Source organism: Meleagris gallopavo, chromosome 4, assembly GCF_000146605.3.
Source record: "Meleagris gallopavo isolate NT-WF06-2002-E0010 breed Aviagen turkey brand Nicholas breeding stock chromosome 4, Turkey_5.1, whole genome shotgun sequence".
NCBI classification, from domain to species: domain Eukaryota; kingdom Metazoa; phylum Chordata; class Aves; order Galliformes; family Phasianidae; genus Meleagris; species Meleagris gallopavo.
In genome coordinates, this window is record NC_015014.2 from 53,298,799 (window position 1) to 53,325,152 (window position 26,354).

The 26,354-nt window shown below is 37.2% G+C and overlaps 1 protein-coding gene across 5 annotated transcripts in view; it reads left to right on the forward strand.

Annotated features, from left to right (window-relative positions):
- CCDC149 (coiled-coil domain containing 149) overlaps positions 1-26,354 on the forward strand; it is a 47,150-nt gene that overhangs the window by 13,457 nt on the left and 7,339 nt on the right. For 3 of the 5 annotated variants that reach the window (XM_019614924.2, XM_031553167.1, XM_031553168.1), the window contains 8 exons: positions 2,073-2,180; positions 7,585-7,701; positions 9,167-9,339; positions 10,819-10,891; positions 12,495-12,579; positions 13,730-13,874; positions 20,375-20,451; positions 25,480-25,587. In XM_019614924.2, the coding sequence (XP_019470469.1) occupies positions 2,073-2,180; positions 7,585-7,701; positions 9,167-9,339; positions 10,819-10,891; positions 12,495-12,579; positions 13,730-13,874; positions 20,375-20,451; positions 25,480-25,587 (886 nt within the window). The remainder of the gene's footprint in view (positions 1-2,072; positions 2,181-7,584; positions 7,702-9,166; positions 9,340-10,818; positions 10,892-12,494; positions 12,580-13,729; positions 13,875-20,374; positions 20,452-25,479; positions 25,588-26,354) is intronic. The other 2 variants (XM_031553169.1, XM_031553170.1) reach the window with 1 other exon arrangement.

The window sequence follows — 26,354 nt, forward strand, 5'->3', positions numbered from 1 at the left end:
TGTGCAAATAGTGTTCCTTTCAACTGGTTCGCTCTACTGATTGGATTGAGTTGACTGAAAATCAGCTTTCTTAATAAAAAAGAAAAGCATCTGAGCATAAGCTGTGGGTACTTCAGATTAAGTACAATTTCGTGTAAGCGTAGGGTTTTTGTTTTATTTCTTCTAAGCAGCCATTAAGAAGTACCTATCAGAACCATTGACTGAATGTGTTCTGAAGCTCCTTGGTCCACTGAGTACATAAACGACTTTTACTCATCTGTTTAATACATAGGAAAAAAAAAACAACTACCAAAGCATATTTGAGGAGCCATTTATATTCCTTAAGTGATTGTTGTCCTGAAAATAAAATGATGATTGGGTAATATTGGCCCTGCAGATGTATATTTACAGTTTTTACAATTACGCTCTTTTCTCACATGATTTTATTTGCAGTCTTTAGGTTTATCAGTAATTTTAAAAATGCTTTAATCTATTCCAGAATTGTAGAAAAATTACTTTCTTCTGAACCTTTAGTCTCAGAGCAACAGAAGGGTCGAAATTATAGTAGTGAATCAGGCTTGAATCATTGAATCTAGTAGGAGGTATTACTATCTTGAGTTATTTTTCCTGTTTAAAAGTTAGAAGGTATTGCTATTTTAGGCCAGCTGGAGTTTGGAGCCAGCTTCCTTGTATACCATTGTACAAAAGTTCCAGTTCAGTAGTCTAATCCTGGAAATATCAGATGCATACATAGCTATATTCGTGTTAATAGTTGACTTAAATATAAAACAGGAGGTATGGAAATAGCATTTAGTAAACAGAGAGATTGCAGGGGTGGCAACTGTGTTGGTTCAATAGAGTATAGGTTTTAAAGGAAAAGACCAATAGACTTCCTATGAAACTGCCTAATAATGAAACTGACAAGGTAAAAAAGCAGGATCGAAAAATAAAGAGAGATAATAATAGAGAAATGAGGGAAGAAAAAGAGCGACAAGAAAGGACGCTAAAATTGAACTTAAATATTCAGAGAGAACAAGGAACAGTCATTTGATGCACTGGCCTCAAATCCAGAGGCTCTGTATAGGGCTAATTTAGAAATGTTGCCTCAAAAAAGCTGAAAATTCTCATTCCATTTCTTTTTATATCCTTCAGATTTATGACAGTAGATGACAATAGATACGTAGCTGGCATAGGGGATGTTTTAAAGGCTGCATATTAGCTGCTACGATTATAATGCTCTTAGAAGAGATGTCATTTTGATAGACTTTCCCTGTGTGAAGTCAATATTTGTGTGTTTCTGCGTTATTTTTAGGGAAAAAATACAGTAAATTTGTTAGTAGTATTTGCTCCTTTTCAGATATCTTAGGAAAGGAGGATATTGCTTGTTTTTTGTTAGTGATCAAGTGGATGGAATTGTGAAATTATACACCAGGTTGCTCACCTGATAGACTTTGTAAGATAACATGCATGATGACTTCTGACTTATTTGGGAAGCTTCCCTGCCTCCAGGTGAATTCATCTCTAGCTTTCATTTCTGCTCTTCACGAAGTCTCTATGCTAAGACCACGAATCAGGCCATGTCTGAAGTTTTGTGCCATTAGATATCTGTGGTGCAGCTCCATACAGGGGCTGTGACTCTGAATGGCATCTGCTTTATTGAATAGGAATCTGCTTTAAAGACTATTAAAGAACATAATTAGATCATAATTATTTCTCAGCTATGCCATTTGTCTAATTGCATGTAAGTTTAAAACTATAATTTTGGCAACTTTATAAATACTGTCAAAGTACTCTATGTTTTTCTCTTGGTGCCAGCCAAGATGCCAGAACTAGTGTAAATATTTTCATTTTATTTTGTTTGGGTTTTGTGTGCTGTTCTCGAAAAGCGTATGCGTGCATGCTGTATGTCTTTTCTGCTATTAAAGATGAAGGAACCCTGTGACTCTCCAATGAAGCATGAAGTCTGAATACCAATAACTATAAAAGTAAAGATTGTTGGCAGATAAGGGCTAAACCTAGTGTTTCTTTGCAATTACCACTTGCACTTCTCTCCATAGGCACTAACTTTTGACTGATACTTGCTTCTTTTCTAGGCAAATCTTACTCAACTACTGAGTGAGGCTCAAGATCAAAATAAACATCTTGGAGAAGAAATTAGGGAGCTTCAGCAGAGACTCGGGGAAGTACAAGGGGACAATAAGGTATTATAAACTTAATTTATCACTAAATAGACTGGAATATGTAAACAGGGCTGGAGTTTTGCATTGCTTCTTAGGGAAACAAAGAACTAAATCAAAACAATGGGTTACTTCTAGAAATTCGAGAATATTTGGATTATAATAAATGCTCAGTACTGTCAAACAAAAGAAGCCTGTATAAGAGAGCAGTAAATGCAGCTCATTAGCTATTTTGATTTACTGCTTTTACTCACTTGTCCTTAATTATAAATATTGCACCCAGCCTTGCTTTAATAATCTCAGGGTTTTTTTAATATATTGTATTAGTGATATTTCCTCTTACATGCATAAGCATTTCATCTTCAGCATGTGATATTTTTCACTGCAGTGAAAATGGAAGATATTAGTAGATGATAAAACCAGGAAGGCATACTTTTCTCTACAAAAATATGGAGCAGGTCATTATAAAAAAAAAAAGTATATTTAGCTTAGTACAACACTCTCATCCTGTTACATAACCGATTTATTTTATTGCTAAATTTAGCAAGTTATGTGGAACATTGCTCAAAATCTGCCATTTGGTATTAATCAAACTCCTGTTGTCTCTGTTAATTGAAATATTTAAACTCATGCCAAATGTGTGTAACATTCACAGCTGGAGCATATGCAGAAGTACCTTCAGAGATCAAACTAGTGAAAGGTTGAATTTGAGACCAGTTGAGTCAGTTTGCAAAGTAAAAAGTGAAACATGGAATGATAGCTATCTCTTCAACTATCACTTTAAAGTCACAGGATATAAAAAAATTGAATTAAAAAAAACCTGTTTTCTTTCAATTGATCAGGTTAGTTTTGTTCTTTCCATTTTATATTACTTCAAACTTAAGTATTTTGTGATAAAGTAGTTTTATGCATTGTTTGTCACAAAGATCTTTAGAAATGTGAATAGAGTTGTTGAAATGGCCATATGAGGCCTGAATTTGTCATGTGTATAACAATCAGTGTAACTTGCTCAAGTCTTCAAAGGATTCCCCAGGTATCTTTTGTTCATCTATTGTTTGAACTACACTGCAGCATTAAAGGCAGTATCAGTTCTGCAGAACCGATGCAGCCTTTGCCACGCCAGTCCTGAATTGGTAACAAGTGTTTGTTAATCCAGACAGAACACAAAGGTAGTACAATTAAAGCGTACTTAAATATCAAGGTTATGTACTTATTCCAACTCCTTCTAAATGCATGATGTTGGTAATACAGAATCTACTTCTTTGTGCTTGAAGAGGCTTTGTTCAAACCTGCCTTACAAATTAATTTGGTAGTAGCTGGTTGTCGTTCTGATATCTGTATTGTCAGAGTGAATTTAAATTCATGACTCTCATAAGAAATGGAACACAAAAAGGGTCATTCTGCCCACTGTGCCCCTGTTCAAAATGTGCAAAATAGTGCATCACTAAATAAAGGCAGGTGGGGAGTGGTGGTCAGGAATTACATCAGACAGGGATTAATTTAGACTGGGATTTTCATTTTTGGAACACATTTTTTACCTTACTAGTAAATGAGAAACGGAGATATTTTGAAGGCAGGTTACACATTTTGAAGTGCCTAAAAAAAACCATTGCCATCTTTCTTAGGGGTTTAATGCTTCCCTCCTGTGTCAGATTTTTCTCTCTTCCAACTTTGGTGATAAAATTCTACACTTGTTCCTGAAGCCATTCCGTTTTGCTCATCAGTTCTCCTGTACTGGCAGTTGGGTTACTTCAGGCACTGAAGTCCAAATAATACATGGTATATAAAAAAACAAAGAACTATAATAATTTGCTTGTTCTTACATTCTTCCTCTGCGTTCTTCTCTCTGCTTTTTCCAAAGTGAGGGAGGGCATCCTGCCCAGCTGGTCTACGTCAACCTTACTTCTGGCAAGAGATGAACAAGCAGCTGCTTTTGCAGCAAGTGAAGCTGCTTATGGATGAACAATTCTGCCTATGTCTGAGCAGGGGTGACTCATGCAGGCTTTGTCACTGAATGGCAGGAGCTTTGTAGGGCTAAAAAAGAAAGAAAAATCTTTAAATATCGCACATTAGCTCTATTGATAAAGAAATGTTTTGATGGCTTGATTTGTTTTTAACTGCTTTCATGTTTGCTGCTAGTTGGGTACAGTTACTGGGATTAGCAAGAAGACCTTACAGTGATTGCATTTTACCTTTTTTTCAAATCATGTTAAGTATGTTAATAGGCAATGACAAAGTACTTGAATTTGACTTAAGTGGGCTAGTTTTTTTCCATTTAGTTTCAACCAGAATCAAATAGGCAGAAATAAAACTTCTTTAGTCCATCTCTGGAAGGGCTTGTTGCTGCAGTTTCAGAAATACAGCAGCAGGCAGACTGCAGCACTCCAGCAGCAGATATCTAAGACTATTTATTTTTATGATTGATCACAATCTCTTATCAGCTCTGACACATGAAAACTATTCCATGTTTATGATACACTTCTTTGTAAGTCCTTTTCCTTTCTAACATTCTAACAGCAATACTTGGAGAACAATTACTGAAACTTGGAGTGAGGGTAGTTAGGAGATCTCATTCTTTCTCATAAGTAGAGGAAAATGGAAGGCACAAGAGAAACTGGAGACTTCTGGAAGACTAGATGACTCAGTTGTCTTCACTTGAATTCCTACCTACGCAAAGAAATGTAGGCTGTGGAGGGCAGAGCTAAGTGAAAGGAAGCTGCATGGGAAACAATACCTGTGGTATTACTGACAGTTTGTTATTGTAAGGCAGCAACAGTGCAGAATGTTAAATGTGGTGCATATGTTTTGGCAGAAATGGGACTTAATGTTGCAATTTTGCTTAGTCCTCATCTACTTCTTAAGATTTTGTAGGCAACTTAGGAAAGATAATAGCTATCAGTGATGTAGCTAAGCATGATGGTTTCTGCCTTCCATGAAGAACTTACTGTCTGAGCTTATTTTCCCTTTTTCCTTTGCATGTTTTGTAGATAACCAGGGACATAGAACTTTGGCACAGACATTATCTTTTGTCTCTAGCTGGCACAGCAGCACTTGCAGTGAAACCTCTCTGAGGCATTGTGTTAGTGCTGCTACTTTATGAGTAACTATTTTAGCTGACACTGATCAGGAGAGAAGTGTAATATATAAGCAGTACAGACTGGTGGCTTGCAGCATCAGAGTGTTTGGTTAACAATACATTGGTTGTTGACAAACAGGAGCTATCTCTGGTGAGGTGCTGTTAATTCCATTCTGCTCTGCTGTGAATGCTGTTTGCAGGTTCCTGAGGGGCAGCATTAACCTGTTCTGGGTCTGCAAAATGAACTTGAGTGATTCTTTACTCGGTGATTTCTGAATGATAGAAATAAAAATACAGCAGCCAGAGGACAAGTGTATAAAAATTACAGTAAAGCACTAAAATATGAAATAAACTCTTAACCCTCTGGCATAACACTTAGTATCTGCTGGGGTCACAGAGTTTGAAGTGGGAATTTTACAGCGGGTGGTGCTGCCTCGTGAGGCTTTTGCAGTGCAGAATTGAAGGACTTGGCCTGTTGTGCCCTGCCAGCTCCCCACTTGGCCGGCTGCCTGGGAGAAGCACTCCGGTGTTTTAGGGATTGGTGTTTTACTTTGTTTTATCTATGTTTGTTGTACTCTTACTGATGGAATTTGGGGCTCTGAAGCATTCTTTTTGTAAGACTTCGTGCTTTTTTTTTTCTTTATCTCAGACTTCTTAGTAAATAGTTTTCGTTTTACTGGCAGACTGTTTGACCTTGCAAGTACTAATTGCTCACGGATATAATTGCATCTGATGATACCCCTCCTGTGCAGGAGGAGGGCTGCTCTTAGCACACAGTCGCAGCCCTGATACGTTCCCAGCCTGGTGCTGCAGTGCTGCAGGCATCGAGGCCTCGGTAAACTGCCATCCCCTTCCCATTTCCAGTTGTTTTGAACAAGGTTGAGTCTTAAAATGTTACTGCATTTGTTTCTTACTGCCTTTCTCCCTGATTATCTCAGAGAAAGGTTATAGAAATGTAATTAATCTAACTGCATTAAATCACGTTATCATACCTTTTGCTTATTGACCTTTTAGTCTTTAAAAAATAATTCCATAGCTTTGAGATCATTACAGAATTTGCTAGTTGCATTCTTGACTTAATAGTTTGCTTTTTTTTGGTAAAGAAATTAACAGGAATTGTATCTTCTACGATCCATTCAGCCTTCCTGACTGTGCAGTAGTTTTTTGGCGGAGAGAAGGAAATGTATTCCCCAGCATTACTTTTGGGGGCACTGCTTCTCCTGAACAAGTGAGCTGCCTATCGAATAGAGTCATACAAACTCCACTGGACTGCACTAAACTGTAGCTGAAATAAGCGAGGAAGGTGATTTTGCTAACCTGTCTTGTATCAGCAGGATTTTAATTGGCATGTTGCAGCTACAGTGACTGGCATCCCATAAATACCAAAGACAAATTTTAATGTACCATCTTCTACTTCAGAAGATTGATTTTTTTATTTTTATTTTTTCCCTAACTTTGCACTATAATGATGTACATTAATTCCTTGGTACAGTCAAATACAGGGAAACTCAGGCTGGTTATCATAGTGAGCTTCTGCAGTCTCTGGAGCTTCTACAAGTTAGGCCCTAGGGAGGCCATGCTTTTGCCTGGTTGTGCACAGTATAAGCAACTACAAATGCTGAATGCCTTATAGAGTCTTATTTTAATACTTGATAATTCTCAAAGGTAGTTCCTATCTGCCTCAGATATTTAATACAGCTGTGTATTAATTCAAGACAGGCTATGTTCAGCGAGCGCAAAGCTGATGAGTTCATTAGCTTCTTGCATATCTTGGCCAAGTTGTTTGCTGTTGGCCCATTTCTTTGTTAGTTTTTAGCATGAATTAACTTTTTTGAAATTAAAAAAAAAAGAGCAGTAAAATTTATAAGCAGTTGTTAATGCAAATTTTGCACTAGTGTAGCACAATGGGATTTTAAGTGGCATAGGTAAAGTGATGCTGAATGAACAACTTGGTATCTTTTTTTCCCTTAGCTAGGAAACCTGCTTTCTGCTGCAGATAATTTTATGATCTGAATATGAAAATAGCTTTATGAGAATTGTCTAGCATTAATTCCTGTCACTTCTAAAAATCATTGACCACATTTTTGTGTTTATTTGGTCTTTCAGCATTTAGACATTTGTATACCCTGCTGACTGGTGTTGCAGGATGTAATGCAGCACCTTTTATGCTCAGAGAGTTTGACAGGAATTTTTCCTGAGAACAGAATTAAGCCCTCAGCTAGAAAATTTCATCTGGTTTAAATAATACCAGCTATTTGGCTTGGAAGAGATGAAATCTAAGAGCCTTACTTTCTAACCTAGATGCTACAGTCTGTTATCTCTTGCTTACGGAATATGTCTTTGTCATCACAGCTCCTTCGAATGACAATAGCAAAGCAAAGACTTGGAGATGATGAAGTTGGAGCTCGCCACTTTGCAGCACATGAACGTGAGGATCTTGTTCAACAACTGGAGAAGGCTCGAGAACAAGTAATAACAAAATGGGCACATACTGTTGTGTTTTATAGAGCTTGCCTTATTGCAAGTAAATGGCAGTTTCCCCTGTGTTCTGAGGCTGGTACCACTATCTACTACTGCAAATAGTGGTAAAGGTGTTGGGATTTTTACTGAGGCATTTCTTACTGAGCACTAATTTAAGCTTGTATACATGTTAAGAGTGAGTTTTCTGATCTCAGCAATTCTTTCTCGAGATTATAAATGCTCTTTTTTGTCATGTGCAGCATCAACAGCTTGTGACAATTGAGTATTGTCAATGAAAAAGACTTTTTAGTGAAAGCAATTAAAAATGCAGTATTCAAAACGGTATATGATGGCTGATGTATGTCCTATGAATCAAATTTTCTGTAGAAGATGTAAGGTTTCCTTTTCCTCCTATATCTTAGCCATTTCTGCCTCCATTTTGATAAAATATTTCATCAGCTTTCTTCTTTCTACATCAAGTCTGTATCAATATCATGTACTATGCATTATCCAGCCCATCAGGCGCTTTCCCTAAAAGTGATACATAGCTTTCTGAGCAGTTCTGGATTTTTGTTTTCTATTGATCCTGTGCTCATTCCTACCAATGGCAGTTCCACCCTCAATCAGCCATTCTGTGGTCCAGGAAAAAGTACAAATTTCTCATTATTCTTGAGTCTACACATCAAGTGCATTACTGCCTTAGTTTACCAGGAGGACTTTTGCCTGCTCTTACTCTTCTTCCAGTATGATTCCTCTGTGATCTCTGTCCCTAGGTTCTATGTCTGTTCAGCATGTAGCCTCGTTACCCGTTTTTCTGTTGTCTTTTTCTAGTTCATCAGAGTTTTTTGATCTGCCCATGGAGAGTTCTCAACTCATTGCAGACTTTATTCAACAATTTTTTGTTTCCTCTCCTTAGAAATTTGAAGCTCTGTGTCCCTGAGTGTTCTTTTAATTTCTTTTACCTTTTTGCTTAATAGCAGGGCTCATCCTGTCAGTTCCATGCTGGCTTTGTTTTTTTTTTACTTCTTTCAGTTCCTCTTACTGTATGGAGATTTATATTTGAAAATCCTATAAGTAGTACAAATTCCCACTTACAGACTATCTAATCTTCCAAATTTGCCTCGTTATAATTTGTTTCAGTTCATTCTCAGAGACCTAGATGTTATGTTCTAAAACTAGCTTAGTATGTTTGTAGCAAGATTATAGTATGAATTAATATTTCTTTTGCTGTTATATGTTAGTCATTTTGTAGAAATTTTGTAAAACAAGTATAACTGCTAAGGTTATTTAAATTCAAATGAATATAATAATAACAAAATAGGGTAAAAGTACTGGAGTTATGAGCTTTGGGAAGACTGTACAAAAATCCATCCTGATCAGAGATGTAGTACTTGATTGTAGGTGCTTTCAGTTTGGTCACTGTGCACTCTTTTCTAGACTTCAAAACAGTCATATGACTCTCCTTTCTTTTCAGATTGAGGCTCTGAGACATGATCTTCAATCTGCACTAGATGAGTTACAGGATGTTAAAGAAGAACGCTCTTTTTATCAAGATAAGTCTGATAGATTAAACCAAGAACTCAATCATGTTTTAGGAGGACACGAAAACCGTATCATTGACATAGATGCTCTCTGTATGGAGAACAGGTGAGTACATGGCACAGCTCACTGTTTTCCTTAGAACTTGTAGCATATTGCTTCAATAGGAGCACCAGGAAGTGAGTCACAACAAAACCCTAAAGAAAACACTACCAAGAATTACAGCTGAGAGATTTGGTCATTTGTTTTGACTGTTTTGTTTCTGCTGTAACTAACCATCAAAAAATATTGGGAAAGTTATGCTGCAGAAAATTAGTAATGCTGTTTTATTTGGCTACAAAAATGTAAGTGATATTCCCTAATATGTCTTGTGTTGGGCAAGGAAGAGAAGTGCAGGCCTTTTATTCCTGTCACTGTATGGCACTAAAACCAAGAGCATTAAAAATCAGTGTCTTAAGGAACTTGTAGTGAGGTGAAGTGGGATAATCCTGAATTGTATTTCAAGTACACTGAGTTACCATTTTTGGACATACTTCTCACCATAAGAAGTGATTGTCAACAAGGTGTGATTTTCCAACAACGCTGTACTTGTGAAGTCACCCATGTAGATATTCTTGCCACTTCCATAGGGAAGAAAAAAAGGTTTTATGGTTTCCACTAAGGTCAATAGAGGAGGCACTGGGAAGGCGTGGCAGGTACCTCCCTTAATGTCAGCAATTACCTTAAGCAAACCATGGCTTGTAAGGTACTTTTCTTTTACTTGTACTTCAGGTAGGAAAGTGTAAAACCAAATGCTTCCTCCCAGCATTTTCATTTTGTTTTGTTTTATGTAGTCTATTAGTTCTGTATCAGTTTTAGCCTCTTCCTCTGGGTGTTGATCCCATTTTTTTTTTTCTGCTAAGATAGTTAAATTGTTACAGACCCTAATGCAGGGGTAGTTGAACTGAGAGAAAGGATATTATGTAAACTTTTTATGCATTAAAAAGTATTTCTTCTTGTGTGGAAACTGCTATCTAACCATAAAGTGCCTAAACCTTGCGAGGAAGAACAGTATTGTTTTAGTTTATGTACATCATCTTTCAGCTGTTAAATTTTATATTCTGTGACTACTAATGGGAAGTACCGTGTGAATTGAGTGATAGTGCAATGCAAAAGCTCTGCATAGTTGAGTCTTGTTTTGACATACATATGAATGTTAGGTGTTCATCTTGCCGACTTTCAAGTTCGGAGAAGATGAGTAAAGGTTTTCTCACTGTTTTGTCTAGATATAAATATATCATTCCAGCTTCCCTTCCCAAATTCCCAAAATTTTATATCCCACAAAAAAATGGTTGTGCAGGATGCTGGACTAATGTTAGAGAAGGGCAGCCCACTTTTCTGATGCAATTTGTTTCCTTGTCAAAATTGTTATGAGGTCAAAAGTAGTAAGGTCTTGTTATTTTATCCCTCAGAAAGCTGTAAAGGGAAAAGCATTCTCAGTAGCTAAAGGAGGAGTCATTCCAAATAGTAAAGAGGAATATTTGAGGCAATAGTGAAGGTAATGTTATATGAAAGATCTCTCTTTTTTCTTTTTTTTTTTTTTTCCAGGTACCTCCAAGAGAGATTAAAGCAAATTCAAGAGGAAGTGAACCTTCTTAAGTCTAATATTACTAAATATAAGGTAAAATCCTCTCAATGTATCTATCATCTAATCTATGCTTTGGTGTTCATTGAGATTGTTGTTCATTCTCAAGTTTGTATGTATTTAAATAAAATTGTGCCTCCAAAGAAAAATCCCCCATTAACATTCTGACAATATTAGCATGTATGTATTGTACATGCTCAGTAATCTTCCTTTTATAGATTTTTCAACCAGTGTAATACAAAAGTGGTATCCATTAGGGGTACATGGAAAAGAGAATGAAGTGACCTTTTTAAGTTCTGTGGCACCTCTTGGGGAGGGTGTATGGGAACTGTTGAGTCACAGCCTGAACCACTGATCACCTGAGGCAAGGACTGGGTCACAGGTGAAGGCAGTTCAGCTGTGTGACTGGAAGGGGTGGAGCCTGGTTGCACCTCTCCTAGACCCCATTTAAGGGCTGACTGCCATGAGGGAAGGATCTCTTTGTAGAGATCCCTTCCTTTGAAGTTTTCTACTACAACCTAGGATGTGGTGAGCGTTTCATTTTTGATTGTTTCTTTTCATCGTGATAATCTTTCTAACTATAACCCAGTAAAATACCATCCTAACCACGCCACTCTTCTAACTGTACATTTGTTAGTCGTGCAGGAGGGTGATGAGCCTTCTAGCCTGCTGTAGGTGAAAAGTATCAGGTTGTGGAGTGTATGGGGAATGAGTGTCTGTGCTCCCATCTAAAGCAGGTCTTGTCTTTCTATTCCTTAACAGCATCACTGTTTCTTCACGTACCCTAATGAGTGGTGTGTCTTCATTATTACTTTGTTCCTGAGTTAAGTTACATATTCTTTTGTATTAACCCTTCAGGACTGAACTCCAAGGGCAAAATATTCTTGCTCTTTCCTGCAGTCAAGCGTTATATCACTTTCTGATGTGATTTTGGTGCACAGCAGGAGAGATCTACTTGTCATGGGGCAGTCCTAGATACCCAATCCTATTAGTAGGGCTGCTTAACCATGTGGGTCAATGTGAAACAGTGTGCTTTTTGTGCATGAGCAAAATTCCTGAGAGTGCTGCCAAGTTTGTGTCAGTGTCTGTTCATGCTTATGACATGGGTATCTCAGAGTGTAAACATCTGGTATTATGTCACAGGGCAAACTAGACTCTTGTTTCTGGATCGTTCTACTGTTAAGTCCTGAAAGCCAGTATGTCCTCCTATAAGGCTACTAGAAGCTCTGGTAATGAGGATTTGAGGTTTTTCCTTTGAAGCCTATCCGAAGAAATTCTGGGGAAAGACTGATTTTGTTCCCAACTAATACTCTCTACGGAATACTACAGTATCTTCACTGGCACTCATGAATTCAAAAACGTGCTTGTTTGAAAAACGCACGAGCATAGGGGAGGGATGGGGAGACTGAAGCACTGTGATTTCAATGTGACAGAATGAGTCTTTTAACGTTGCGGAGATTTTTTTCTGTAATATTCCGGGAAGATCACACTCCAGTAGGATACTGTTAGTGTAGCTTCAGGCCCTCTGAAGTTCTGAGACCCAAATCCAAAATCCAAAGTTTCAGATTTTTACTCCTAATAGAAGGAACAAAGTAGAACTTTTGACCTGTTGTTTTACAGCTATTTGTTGTTTCCTTAGAATGCATTGGAGAGACGAAAAAATTCGAAGACTCATAGTAGATCCAGTAGCAGTGCTCTGACTGGAGTCCTGTCTGCAAAACAAGGTATTAATAAATACAGCGTGGTGTTGCGTGTCTCATTGAATTCATCCCTTCTTTTTTCTCAGTTTCATTAACACTTTCCTTACCAACCAAATAAAAATATTTATTTTGTATTTATTATAAAGTGCTAATTTTTCATAATTTTCTCATTTGACTTGATTAAAAAAATTGTCTTTTGAGTATTACTTTCCCTTTCGTTATTCTTTTGCCATTTATTTCCCCCCCCTCACCCCTCAACCCATCAATTGGATCAAATGCATTTTTTCTTATCTCTAAGCCTGTTTGCAACTTTAACCATGACTTTTCTTTGACCTCACTTTTCTATTCAGTCTCTTTCCTCTGATAACAATGGCAATCCCAATTCATACTCCAATGAAAAATCTATTGATGGATAGAGGGGGAGGGCTAAATTAGGTTTTTACTCCTATTTTGAGGAGGTTTTACATTCAGATAGTTTGCAAGAAGTTTTCCCGTGTTTCTTTGTGGGAAGCAAAAGGGTGAAACAAACAAAAATAGTGAGCTAAATACTAGAGAAAATTCTCAGTGCCAAACAGTATACCTTGTTAATATGTTCATACACAAACAGGTAAGATGAGTATTTTTTGTTGTGATAGTTAAAACTCATTTTTCCTTTTTTTCTTTTTTTTTAATTCTTCTGATCTTCTCCATGTACTTGTTGACCTGCACAAATATAAACAGAGCCACGTTCTAGTTATAGAAGTTGATGACACTGGTGAACTTTGTAATGTGATTGAGAGGTAAATAGGATCTGTACTGCGAAGGAAATTCTTGGATGGCTGTTTTCAAATCAAAAGGAGATAACCTAAAGTATGCAGCCACTGAGCATCCTCTTCTCCAGACTGAACAATCCCAACTCCCTCAGCTGCTCCTCATAAGGCCTGTGATCCAGATCGAAAGTATTTCTGCCTATTCTTACTCTGGCAGTTGGTGTGGATTCTGAACAGTCAGTTCAGAAAGCCACCATCTTTATGCCAGCTCTGTATTATGTTTCTGGTCTTTTTGGTTTGTTATTTGAAGGAAATCATATATGTTCATTTAAGTCATGACAGTAGTCCTTTAATGCTAAGTAAATGTTTGTGTAATGTCTCTGTGCTTGAGAAACCAAAACTCTTTTGTGTTTTTAATGTTACAGTCCAAGAGTTATTGTCTGAGGATCATGGATGTAGCCTACCAGCCACACCACAGTCCATTTCAGATCTCAAATCACTGGCCACTGCGTTGTTGGAAACAATCCATGAAAAAAACATGGTTATACAACACCAAAGGCAAACCAACAAGTAAGTAGCATAACTTTTAAGTAACACAGAACTTACAAAGCTATGAAAAAGTCATAGTGTTGGGAGGAGTTTCAGGGAAATGGGAAGGAGTTTTCACAGAAAATTTGTTGTCATTGCTAACAGGTGGGTGGGTACTGTGGATTTTAGAACCGAAAATAAACTATGTGTTTGGAGAAAATAATACAGTTTAAAGAGACCTGACTGTCACTGCTAGGCAAGGACCGATTTACAGCTCAGGTTAAAGACAAACCATAGTAAATCATTTGGCTTCTTGTAATGAATTGGCATTTCTTGCTAGTAATCTGTAGAGAGGGATAAAGAAAAGCAGCCAGGAAGACACCCTTGAAATGGAGAAGATACGATAGATGAACTGTTAAATATTGGTGGAAATAGCAAATGTTACACCTAGGAGAGGTGTATGAAAAGTTTTTAGTGTGACATTTGTTACAGGCTGGTAGCCTACGTGTTGTTGATGATGGCTGTTGCTCCTATAGTTATTTGCCAAAAGTTTTAGGAGATAAACACAGTTATATTGCTACCATATGATTTCTTAAAATCTGAACTGATGTTTCAAGGAGAATTTGTTTACCTTTAGCTGTTCTACTCATTGGTAGAATTTATTGTATCTTGATGTATAGATACATGGCAGAATATAATTGTTTTTGACACATTCTCTCACATTCTGATGTTATTGTCCTTAATTAGTGTATGAAAATCAGAGCTAGGAAGTGTTCCTCAATTCTATGCTCAGGTTTTGTGTTTTTTTTCTTTAGGACTTTTTCTTGAGGTTTTTTTTTTTTAAGGGGGATTTTTGCAACACTGAGTCACTAGTGGTAATCAGAGATTATTCAGACTTCTCAAAAGCACATCAGGACCAGATGTCAGAAACAGGCAGCTATCTTTCGTGAAAGGAAAGAGTAGGTCTGAAATGAACTGTATTGCGCTAGAATAGATGATTCATTTTGAAAATTTGTAACTATGATACTAGGCAGACTTCACTGCATAGTTCTTAGGGATGTGGCAGCAGAAGTGGAGGAGCAGTTTATAGCCACTCTTGAATACTCTTGAGAAAGCAAATGCCTAATCAGCTGAAGGGAGACTAAAGCAGTGAGAATGTAGCCCAGCTCCAACTGATGGCTGCTCAGTCAATTCATGCTTTTAAGGCTGTTGCGAAATGCAAGCAAGGTGAGCTCCTGCACTGAGCAGCATAAATGAGGAGTCTGCTTGCTCCCTCCTTGCTGCTAATGTAACATCAGAAAAAACAGTAAGAGAGTAACTTTTGTTATTCCAGTCTTTGCCTTTTACTTTCTGATAGTGTGTCATTTCCTGGTGCTGTAACTTGCATACTCCTGACTATAACCATAGCAAGCTTCCTTTTTAATTTTACATCTCATGCAGTCCTTTATGTCTCTCAAATGTACTGGTGGGATGATGGCTTTACTTTCTGATAATATTATCTCTATTTTTGACTACATAAATGCATAAAACTGCACAGTTTTTTAAGACAAGTCTTCACCAAGAGATACAATTATTTTATCTGTGTGCTCAGCTGCTATAGCCATTGGAGTAGAGATTGAATGTGTGCACAAAAACACACTTGGAGTTGGATTTTGTGACCAACAGGCGATAGTGGTGATAGTCCATCTCTATCCCAAGGAAGGAGCATGCTTAGAACTTTAGTGTGCTTTGGATGCCTCAAAAAAACAGAATGGTGAATACTGGGCAAGTTGAGTGAAAGGCCTCAGGAACATTCTTGTACAGTATGCTTGTTTGTTTGTTTGTTTGTTTTTCCACCTTTGGCTTTTAGTTTCATTAAGGAAGCTTTTAAGTAACTGGGAGGAATGGGAACAACTTCATGTAAAAGCACCTGAGTCACAAAAGGGTTAAAGTGAAAGAGGGCAATGCAAGTAGGACATCAGGAAAAAAGCATCCTTTGTTTCAGGTGCATTAGCTGGTTGCTGAAGACACTTAATTACTATTTTAAAAGTTAGGAGTGAAGTCTGATATCTTCTGAAATTTAGTAGAGAACTGCTCAATTAATTGGTGCAGGTTAGATGTGAGATTTAGGTTGCAGCACAAGTGAATAGGCAAGTCCACAACCTTGGCACTAGCAGCAGATCCATTCTTTTGCTGAAAAATGTTGCTGTATTCAAAGTAGGAAGTTGAGAAGGAAGTGGAACTAGAGAGAAATATAATGACAAAAGTGCTTTCGTAAATCAGAATATTGAACTATTTTCCTTCAACCCTTTTACTGTGTTTGTCAAGCTTTTATTGTACAGTGTTCCGAGAACCCAGTTAATCGTACAGATTATTGTGTGAAGAAGATGAAATCGGTTAAAGAACATGAGATTTTGGAGTGGTTATTTTATTCAGGGAAAAAAGTTATACGTTTGGTTCATGATAAGTATTTCATCTGTTAGTGATTCTGTTACCAGTAAACAGAACTCTTCAAGACTGTTATTTCCCTCCCACAAGTTGGCCTACTCCAAAGTCATAACCTGTTTTCTTGCTTGACTATTGAAACAAGGCTATTTAACTTCACAATAACAGTACACTAAATTAGTGTTTTGATTAATGGAAATAATAACAAGACAGTAGGTTTTTTTCTAGATGGATTGTAATTTGAGTGTACTGTTGAAGTTAACTTTATGCTGTTAGCCAGTTTAAAACAAATATCTGTTTTCACTTGCTCTTGAAACAGACGCACTTTGATTATTATTAATCAAATTACTGTTTTTCTAAATATCTGGTATGGTAAAAGGAAGTGTGGGACTAAGTGCCTACAATTGAAAGGGCTTAGTCTAGCCTGTAATTTTTTTAGCTTCTTTTTTACAAGAAAGCTGGAGATGGAGTCTTTATGAGGGAGTGTTAGTGATAGGACAAAGGGTGACGGATTTGAACTAGAGGGTACATTAAGATTAGATATAATGAAGAAATTCTTCACTGTGAGAGTGATGAAACACTGACACGGGCCACCCAGAGAAGCTCTGGATGCCCCATTCCTGGAGGCATTTAAGGTGAGGTTGGATAGGGTCCTGGGTAGCCTGATTTAGTGGATGGCAATCCTTCCCATGGCAGAGGGATCGAAACTAGATGGTCTTTAGGGTCTTTTCCAACCCAAACTGTATTAAGATTCCATGATTAAAGAGATATATAAGTTTATACCTCTTTATATAAAAGTTAAGATAAATAAGATATTTAGAGAGAAGATGGATTGGTTTCCCTGTGTGATCGGTGCTACTGCCACTAATTTTAAGTAACATCCTTTGTTTTCCTTACAAGCACATCAACTTAATTTGAAAAAAGAAATTTTAAATGAATTCTGTATGCACTAATGTATTGCAAGACTAAATAGTGAAGTAAATGTGAAAATAAACAGTCCTAACCTTTCTGAGAAGTGGATGAAAATCTTTCTGGCTTCCAGCAATAAACAGCTTATTACGTTTGTTTTTGATTTTTTCTTTTAGTGCAATTTATTCATGAAATTGCCAGCATTCATGCAAGCCAAATGAGCTTCATAGCTGTTCTCCTGCTTAGATGTGTTACACTAATTTTATTATTTCTAAATAACTAAAAAGCTTGCCTCAACCTGTTTCCACGTGATGTGTAGAACTAGGTAAGTTATTGTGACAGACCCTATTTATGGGTGTTTGGAAGATTGTGTCTATGTGAGGGTATATGCTTTCTGTAAGTAAGTCTAAGTTGAAGATGAGTTTGAGTGGATCTCAGGTACTGTAAATCAGAACAGCTCCCTTGAGATTACGCCCGTGTGTGTTGGGAAGAGTTGGAATTGCCAGAAGGGATCTTCTATGTTCAGGTGGGAGCCTTGCTGTCGTCATCTGAACAACGTATTTCTTTAAAGCCTTATCCTGGAGGGGGGTTTGGACAAACTCCCTTGTTGCATTAAGCACGTAACCAGAGAGCAGTGGGAATAGCTATTGGCATCTTTGTCAATGACACAATCCTTCTATTTTCTTTGAAGGATCTGGTCTGTTGTTGCTAGAGAGGGGAAAATAGATTTGGGAATTGGATGCTAGCAACCTTTGCAGCCCCTTCAAAAATACCTGCTGTTCCAGGCCAGCACAACTTTGACTTTCCACAGCATATACCAAGGTGGCAAATTATTTGGAGGGACACAGGAAAGGAGAAACTGGGGGCAAAAACCATGTTGTTTTCAGGATTTTCAGTAAATTCATTAGCACACACAGCTTTATGTAGGATTAATTACTTTCATACTTCTCTTCCAGTGATGTGGTTTGGAGCAAACTAGAATCATGTTCTATGTATGTGTTCTGTACCTGAATGAAAGGACTGTGGTTAAGGATTGTCCTCTTTCTGCTGAGCAGCATTCAGAGCTGCAGAATGATCCTTTTGCATGAGAACGTGCAACAGATTTAAAAAAAAAAAAAAAAAGCTCAGGATCTCTTCTGAGGCTTCAGTAGGAATTACCAGGGTAGAGTTGCACAAAAATCTTTAGAATTACTGTAGTACAGCAGATAAATGAATTATAAAGTTTTAGAGAGGCAAGAGAATTGCTGTTCTCTAAATAACAAGAGAGTAGCAGTAACTGAACTTAATATAGACGGTCAAGTTAGTTTTGGTCTGTGATGCAGCTAGTTGACGTCTTTTCCCCCTTTTCTGTCCTGGGCCTACTGGTGAGACACTTATTGAAATAACCAGTAGTTGGTTTTTTTCCTGGCAAAAGTGCAAAATCGAGATACATTTGTAGTGACAACCATTAGCCACATCAGCTTTGTTTTGTTGGCTCCCTCACAAAGCTAACGTACTGGAAGGAGTATTTCACAACTTGTCTTTCTTCCCTATCCTCAAGCCAGGGGAGTTCCATATCCTTCAGCTGACCTTCAGTGGGCCCTCAGGCCAGCACAATGCACAGGGCTATGAAAACAAAGTTAATAGGACTGAGTCCCTTGTACCAGAAGGAAGCGTTCTGAAAGCGAAATCTAGTCTTCAGCAGTTATTGGAAAAGGCAGTAATAGATCTATCATAGCCTTGGTGGCCTGTTTGGTTGCAGACTTTCACTGAAGAAATAACTGCTGCCACATGTCTTTTCTCCTCTGCTTGTAAACGTGATGGGCTGTTTGCTTTCTAATTGTTATATATCCCTATACCGCCCTGTGCTTGCTTTGATGTTCATTCTAAGCTTTCTCTTTTACAGTCTCCCTCTCAAACTGTTATTTTTGTAGTCTTTAAAATTACTTAGAAGCTTTTATTATATCATTGCAGAGCCCTCACGTTGGAGATTTCAAAAATACATAGTCCTTGTTAATAGATTTCTCTAGTCCATTTAATATTTGCTGGTTTTGCTGTCCTTCATGACCCAGATTCTGTCATTCTGTCAGTAATGACATTCCCAGTATGCTCAAATGTTTGCAGCATAAAGCCCTAGGTGGAGAGCATGCAGTGCAGTATTACACAGCTCTGGTGAGCTTGGGAGGATATTGTTGCCTTGCTGTGTTGCAATATACTGCTTCTCAGCATTCAGTTCAAATTTAACTGACTTATCCTGTTGCTGTAATTTGATGAGTTAAGCTTGCTGTCCATTATCTCTACTGTCATGTTTAGAATTGCTGTCTCGTCTAGCTTTTTCACTCTGTTGAGTATTGTTTGGGATTTATTTAAAGACTTTTGACTCTAGGAGACTTGCTGTGCCTGTGAGAGAAACATTTTCAAAAATTCATTAGAAAAAAAAGAGCCTTGCAAGATACGAATCTCTCATTTGATCTCAGGAGAGAATTAAGTCTAAAAGTTAAATCCAGCAGGAGAGCTAACTACAAATAGTATTTATTTAGGAATCAGATATAAAAGAAGAGATGACCCAAGAAATGCAGTGAAAACTGAGCGGCTGAGTGATAAAAGCACTAAAGAGCTTGAAGCTTTTTAGTAAATAAGGCAACAGTTCAGCACCTAAAAAGGCTGTTATTTGCTGTATTAAGCAGTTTTACTGACAGACAAACCCTTGTAAATAAGAGTAGGCCAAAGCTGTGCCTCGGGATTGCTGAATCAATCCAGATGTTGTCTTGAGTTTTGCACATTTTGATTGCATAGCTGTTATCTTCTGATTTTAGCTGCTGAGAAAGTGAAAGTAACCGGGAAGAAATAGTTGCAAGTGAGAAAATAGAAATGCTGGGAGTTGCTATTCTTAGTCATTAGCGTTATGAAAAGATTGAATGTCCAATTCATCCAAGATTATTTTTTTAATCTTTCTTGTTCTTTTTTGTTTGTTTTAATTTTTAATTATGATATAAATTAGGCAAGTATATTTTGCTCTCTCTGAACTCTGGGGGAGGCTGTCCAACGCCATTAGTAAAAATCAGTAAAATTGTTAATGGGTTTACTGCAGTAATTAAGTAACAAGTACAAGATTCAATTGCAGTCACACAAACAATTAAGCTCTGGTTACCTTAATATAACAGGGAATCTCATTTCAACTGAATGTCCCTGACTTCTGTTCTTGTTTTCTTTTTTTTCTTTTTTCAAAGAATTCTAGGTAATCGAGTGGCGGAACTAGAAAAGAAATTAAGAACCTTGGAAATTGCTGGCTTGTGGAGTCTTCCAGGTCAGTGAAAAGATCAGCTTGTGTTATTTAGTTTTCAAGGGTATATTTGCACTTAAGAAAAGCTTGGCTATAGTGTTTTAATGACAGTTATTTTGTGAATGTGCTGTTCAGCACGCTTGCAAAATTTGAGGCCTTTAATAAATGTTAAGTTGAAGCCAAAACTCTCAAGGCTCTTTAAGCCTTCTTTCAAATATGGATACTACAAATAAATTAAATACTGGAAATAACAAAATTTTCTCCGTAGTTTGCAGGTTAAAAAACAAAATTGGAACTATTTTATTTAAATCGTTGTATAAGATGATACACATAGGATATTAACCATGACGTTTTTCAACAGATTTATATATTAAATTTGTACGTCTTATTACTTCCAGGAATTTTATTGCTGTGTTTTGTAATATTTTTCTGTAGAATGTTAATCTCAGAGAAACTGGAAATGTAAATGATCTGAAATTTTGTAGTCTGTCTCTCCAGAACAGGATTATTCCCTGTAGCATCTTAAGTATTGTACTTGGTTTTGAATTACACAAGTAATGGGAGATTAATCTGCTTCCTAATAGACCTTTCTCTTAGGAAAATGAGCAATATTTAATTTACATTTACTTCTTGCTTCTCTTCTCCCCATTACACTTAATTGTATCTTTCTTAACCACTGTAAATTATATTGTTCCATTGTTGGTGTTTGCACCATTAGGCATTGTTTTTTTACAGCTTCCTATCTTGGGGTGGGAACTAGCATGGGTTAGACTTAAACTTATTTGGCTCTCTATTTTTGTACTTAAACATTCCATCTAGAAGGAAACATTTGACAAACCTGAAGAGATGTGGTGAAAAACTAGTGTGGTTCAGCTTTCTGGCCTAATATTGTAGGCATTCTGAATCATCTTCTGGAACTGGCTCTCTCTCTCTAATTGGTGCTTTCCAGAACTGAAGGTCCCAAATTTCTTCCCATGGCTTACTCTTCAGGTAGTCACCTAATATGCATGGAGTGCTGAATGCCTTTGTCCTAGAGGGGCAGGTGTCATGTTTGCCAAGACCCTGCTAATGTAGTTCTGTACATTAGTAAAAATAATGTATCATAAGCCTACCGAATTAATGTACTGGAGGGATTTGGTCAGAAACAGAACCATGAAATTAGTACACTGACAAAAACAGTGTTTCTAATCTTTATAAAATGTATTAAAAAAAAACAACAACAACAACAACAAAAAGGAACAGTGGGAACAAATGGCTCCATTGTTTATCTGTGGAGGTAAGACATCAATTTAATATTTATACATTAACAACTGTTTCTTTCCTTCCTTTCTTTTGCTGCCTGAAGGCCTGAGCTACAATGTCTCAGTGGGATTTGGGAGTAGGTTCTGCTTGACATGTATATTTTTAGTAACTTATTTTAGCAGTACATTAAATATTATCTCTGCATGTAAATAAATAGAAATGTTATCTAAACATTTTTCTATCTGTCAGATTAAGTTGTTTAGTCAAGTGAATTAAGATGACCACAAGAGAAATAGAGGCTGCTCTACAAAGCAATTTGTTTAAAGTGAGGGAAATAGTAAGAATAGATCATCTTGGAATTTTACACTGGACTGTGTGTCCTGTTGAGCACCAAGTTTGGTTTGTTGATTTGCTGCCTCGCTTTTCGATCAAGAGTGTAGTTTTGTTTCCAAGTGCTGTGTAGTTCCAAGGTGGTCACAGAGAGCCTTGTAAACACTTTTCAGAGTGTGGAAAGCTACTGCTCCATGAAAAGACAGTATGAAACAGTGTAGGAAGTCAAAGTGTAGGAAGCAGTTGAATGCTAGGTTGGGCAAAGAGCAGAACATGGAGGATATCTCAGGGAAGTTATCTAGACAGTCTCAACTTCAAAGAGGAAAAAGCTTTATTTGGTTGTGAGTTGAACTTCTTGTCACTGGAAAAATATGCAGATAAAAGCTGATGTCTAGTCTACCACTGAAAGAAACACACATTACAAATCGCAGAGTTTTAATTTGAAGTTAATGTTCCTACTTAGGCATCACTGTCCATATAACATTTATAACATCCACTGATACCGTGGTATTAATATCTTCCAAACTGTGTTAATAAATGATATTAGTAAGAAAGAGCTTGACTGCCTCTAATTATTTTTGTTAGGTGATGTATTTGTCATCCTGTTTTTATGAAATGCGTGAATGAACGACAGCAAAGCTAAATGAAGAGGAAATGTGTATTTCATTTCTGAAATGGTGAAATGCTTTGTGTAGGTTCAGTTTCTGTAAAAGTTCTGCCTATCACAAACTTCTCAGCTCCCCTGTCTTGGAAAAATAGGCTGTAATTGAATTAATCTATTGTGAGGTTCACTGCTAAATAGAAAGTAATCTTGGGCATAGATATATCTCTGATTTTCATTTTGAGACCGCTTGTTTTGAGAAATAAGTAGAGAAAGTGATGTTTGCAGAAGCGTTTAATTCTTTGCCTTGTATTAAATCCATCATGGGTGGTTCAAATATGCATGCATAATATGTTTAGTATGTTCAGCATTAATACAGAGGAAACACGGCTTATTACTCTTACAAAAAGATGTCACTAGGTACCCAGATCAGTAATTCTCTATTTTTATAAATCAGTTCGTAAAAATTGCAGATATTCACTAAAGAAAAGACTAAGAAAAGATTCAGCTGTGACTCAGCCTTTTTCTGTCTGGGATGATCGGAAAGTTCCTGTGCTGCCTCTTCCTCTGCAGTAATCAGCATGAAGCAGTGACGAGGTCAAATTAATGAGCTCAGCAGCTGCTGTGGTATAGGGCAGTTCACATGGAGCAGAGGTTATGAGTGGATCCTCAAGCCTGAGAATCTTGTAGAGATGTGTGGTCCTCCTGGAGAAGAAAGCAAATTGATTTATTCCTTTTGATAACTTAATTGTCCCCTTATTTTGAGATCTCTATATTTTTCACCAGAGTCCTTTTAAAATCCTTTAAATAGGGGAGCTCTGCACAAAGCAGTATAGGTTATAAAATTGAGCTTACATGGCAGCTAATTGAAAGTCCTAATGTGCAATCCAACTTCAAATAATGATTCACAGAACATGCTACAGCAACAGCCATGTCCCTCCTTCATGAATGGATGTGAGTCACTGATAATAAATAATATGCGTTGGACTTTTTGGGCCACATTTGTTGCTGAGCTGTGTGGATACTGAGCTTGGCTCTATTTTCTGTAACTGGGTTGGTTTTTAGAGAAAAAATGTGAAAGTGAATGTGTTTCCTGTGTAAATTTTGGCTGGAAGTCAAGTTGTTTCTTTTCTGAAGCTTATGTTGCAATCTTCTATCTCGGGCTTTACTATTTAAATCTAACAACTACTACCAAAAAAACCTCTCTGCTTTCCACTTAACAGTTAATAATGCATCTCCCAAATTTCTTTATTCATAATCTGTTAGAGTTTGATCACCTCTGTTGGACGTTTTTGGTCCATTTGGCTTTTGACTATGTACACAGAATTTCTTGAATGTTACTTTGAAGTGCATTTTTCTAGGGTTTGTTTCTGCAGCCATCAGATTTCTTTTGGCTTTTTTTTTCCTTTTAATTAATTTTGCTTTACACTTAGATGCAAGGGCTCTACTTTGTTAGTTTTTTATTACTTGCTATAGTGAAGGCAGAATTCTGATGCATACTTGATAGTGGGATCAAAGCTTGACAAGGTCATTGTTTTTAAACCATTAATTACATTCATATCACTGCAGTATATACCCCAACATTATAAGGATATTAAAAAGTCATTAATACCTTCAGTATCAAGCTAGTAACAAGCAGTGCTTTCAAGAGCTGTTAGAGATGGCGCAGCCCAGTTTGACTCTGTGAGAACAGCTTGACTTTCACTCATTCTTGGGAGATTCCAGAACTTTCTTAGTGAAGGATTTATTCGGGGAATCTCCTGACCTGGTGCTCTTTTGAAAGACTTTGTCTTGGATGGGTGGTTAGATTTAGGATGTTGCCTTAAGGTGAAATGTACAAACAGATTTAGAGGAGAGAAGTGGTTGTTACATAAATGTCCATTGTTATGGAGATAAATAGAGCAGTAGCTTGCCACCTTCCCAGCCATCAGTTATCAGTTGACAGTTGTTCTGGAGGCCACTCAAGCACCATGCTTAGCTGATCTTGCAAATTTCCTGCCATCTCCCCTCTAGGTTTAAGGTAGCGTCAGTCATTACAGACATGAGTATCCTGAATAGTGGAGGACTTCCTAAAGGGTCTGCAGGTGTTGCTTTCTGTATTGCTAAAATATGTAAAGACTAGGCATATACAGCAGAGTCCTTAGCTGAAGAGTTTCTTGCACAATTTTCTCTGCAAAAGAGCTGGAAAATTGCCCTCTCGCATTTGGCTTGAAACAAAAATGTTCAGAAATATTTGGGGAATTTTCAGATTAAAATCCCTCCTGTTCCCCAGCAATGTATGCTCCCTCTGTTCTGTCCTGTCTCTTAGTTAAGCTAATCTTTAGTTTTTATTTATTTACCTATTTATTTTAAGGAAATGTTATAGGTCAATATGTGCTAGCCTGTAGTGTAAAATTACATATGTGACATCAGGTGGTATGGTATGTCCATGAAGTGGTGAGAAAGTGAAGAGTTAGTGCTGAACAACCCTAGCAATAGCATGCAAATGATCCATGTTTTGGTACCTAGCTTTACTCAAAATTAATTTTTCCAGTATTTTTGGTATGATTTGATTTGTAATATTCTGAATTATATAGCTAATACAACTAGCTGTATACAGCACCCACTCTTCTTTCAAAGGTTGTCCTCTACTTGGTATTAAGAGTTTAAAAAAAAAAAAAAAAGTCTTTTTCAGTGTTTAATTTGCATATTCCAGTTCCAGGATAGAGTACTTTTTTCAGTACTATAAAAGGATCATTTGAGATGCTTTTTCTGTTCTGTACTTCTTTTCATAACACTGCAGGAAAAAAAAAGTTAAATGGTAGGATATGTTTGCGTATAATTAGTGAACAATGAATGTAATTGGTGAATTAATGGTTTTATCACATTCCTTGTTTCAGGTGGAAAGGATACTATAACGTTCAGTGATGCATCTTTGCCTGTTATACAGCGGTCTAGGTCACCCTTGTTAGCATTTACTGATAAGCCACAGCAAGCTGAAGTACAAGGTGAGCACGTGGAGCATAAGGAACTTGATGAAAGCTGGGCACGCATTTCTTTCCAAGTAAAAATAAATTTTCATGCTGGGATAGCAGAAGGCAAACTTTTGGTGCCGATGGAGACTGAGTAAATCATCCACAAGGGAAAGGGATAGCTGGTCCCAGTACATACAGCAAAGGAGCCACTGGAAAATGACTGTTGAAGAGATTGCACAGTGCTAGACATCAGGTCATACACTTCAAAGAATTTTCATGCCAGATAACTTGATACTGTGAGAAGTTATTTGTGCCATCTATGTTAGCCTCCTGCTCTTTTTCCCTCTGTTAAAATGCACAGTAGGAAAGCAGTCTGTGGGACTGGCATAGCACTCTGCTACATTATAGCTGATATCTAGATGAAAGGCTTCCTGATTGCGCCTGTTAAATTGAAATATCCCCCTCATTTTCCTGGAGAAATTGACTGTTTTTTATAGTCTTGCATGTGTTTTGTTCAAAACCTTCCCCAATAGCAAGCTTTTACATCTCTCCAAATTCAAGCTTTATGTGACAGTAGCTAAAAAGATAGTGTTTTTCTGATAACCTCAACTTTTTCCTGAGTTTTTCATAATAGATGGGAGATGGATTATTATACTTGCCTTTCAGCATTTGGGTAAGCTCTTTAACAGCATAATATTTTGGTATGCCCAGATCTTGCTCAGCAAACCATGAAGCATCATAAACAATTTATTCGTTAGTCCTGAAACTAAATAGAATGTGGCCTAATTTTGACTTTATTA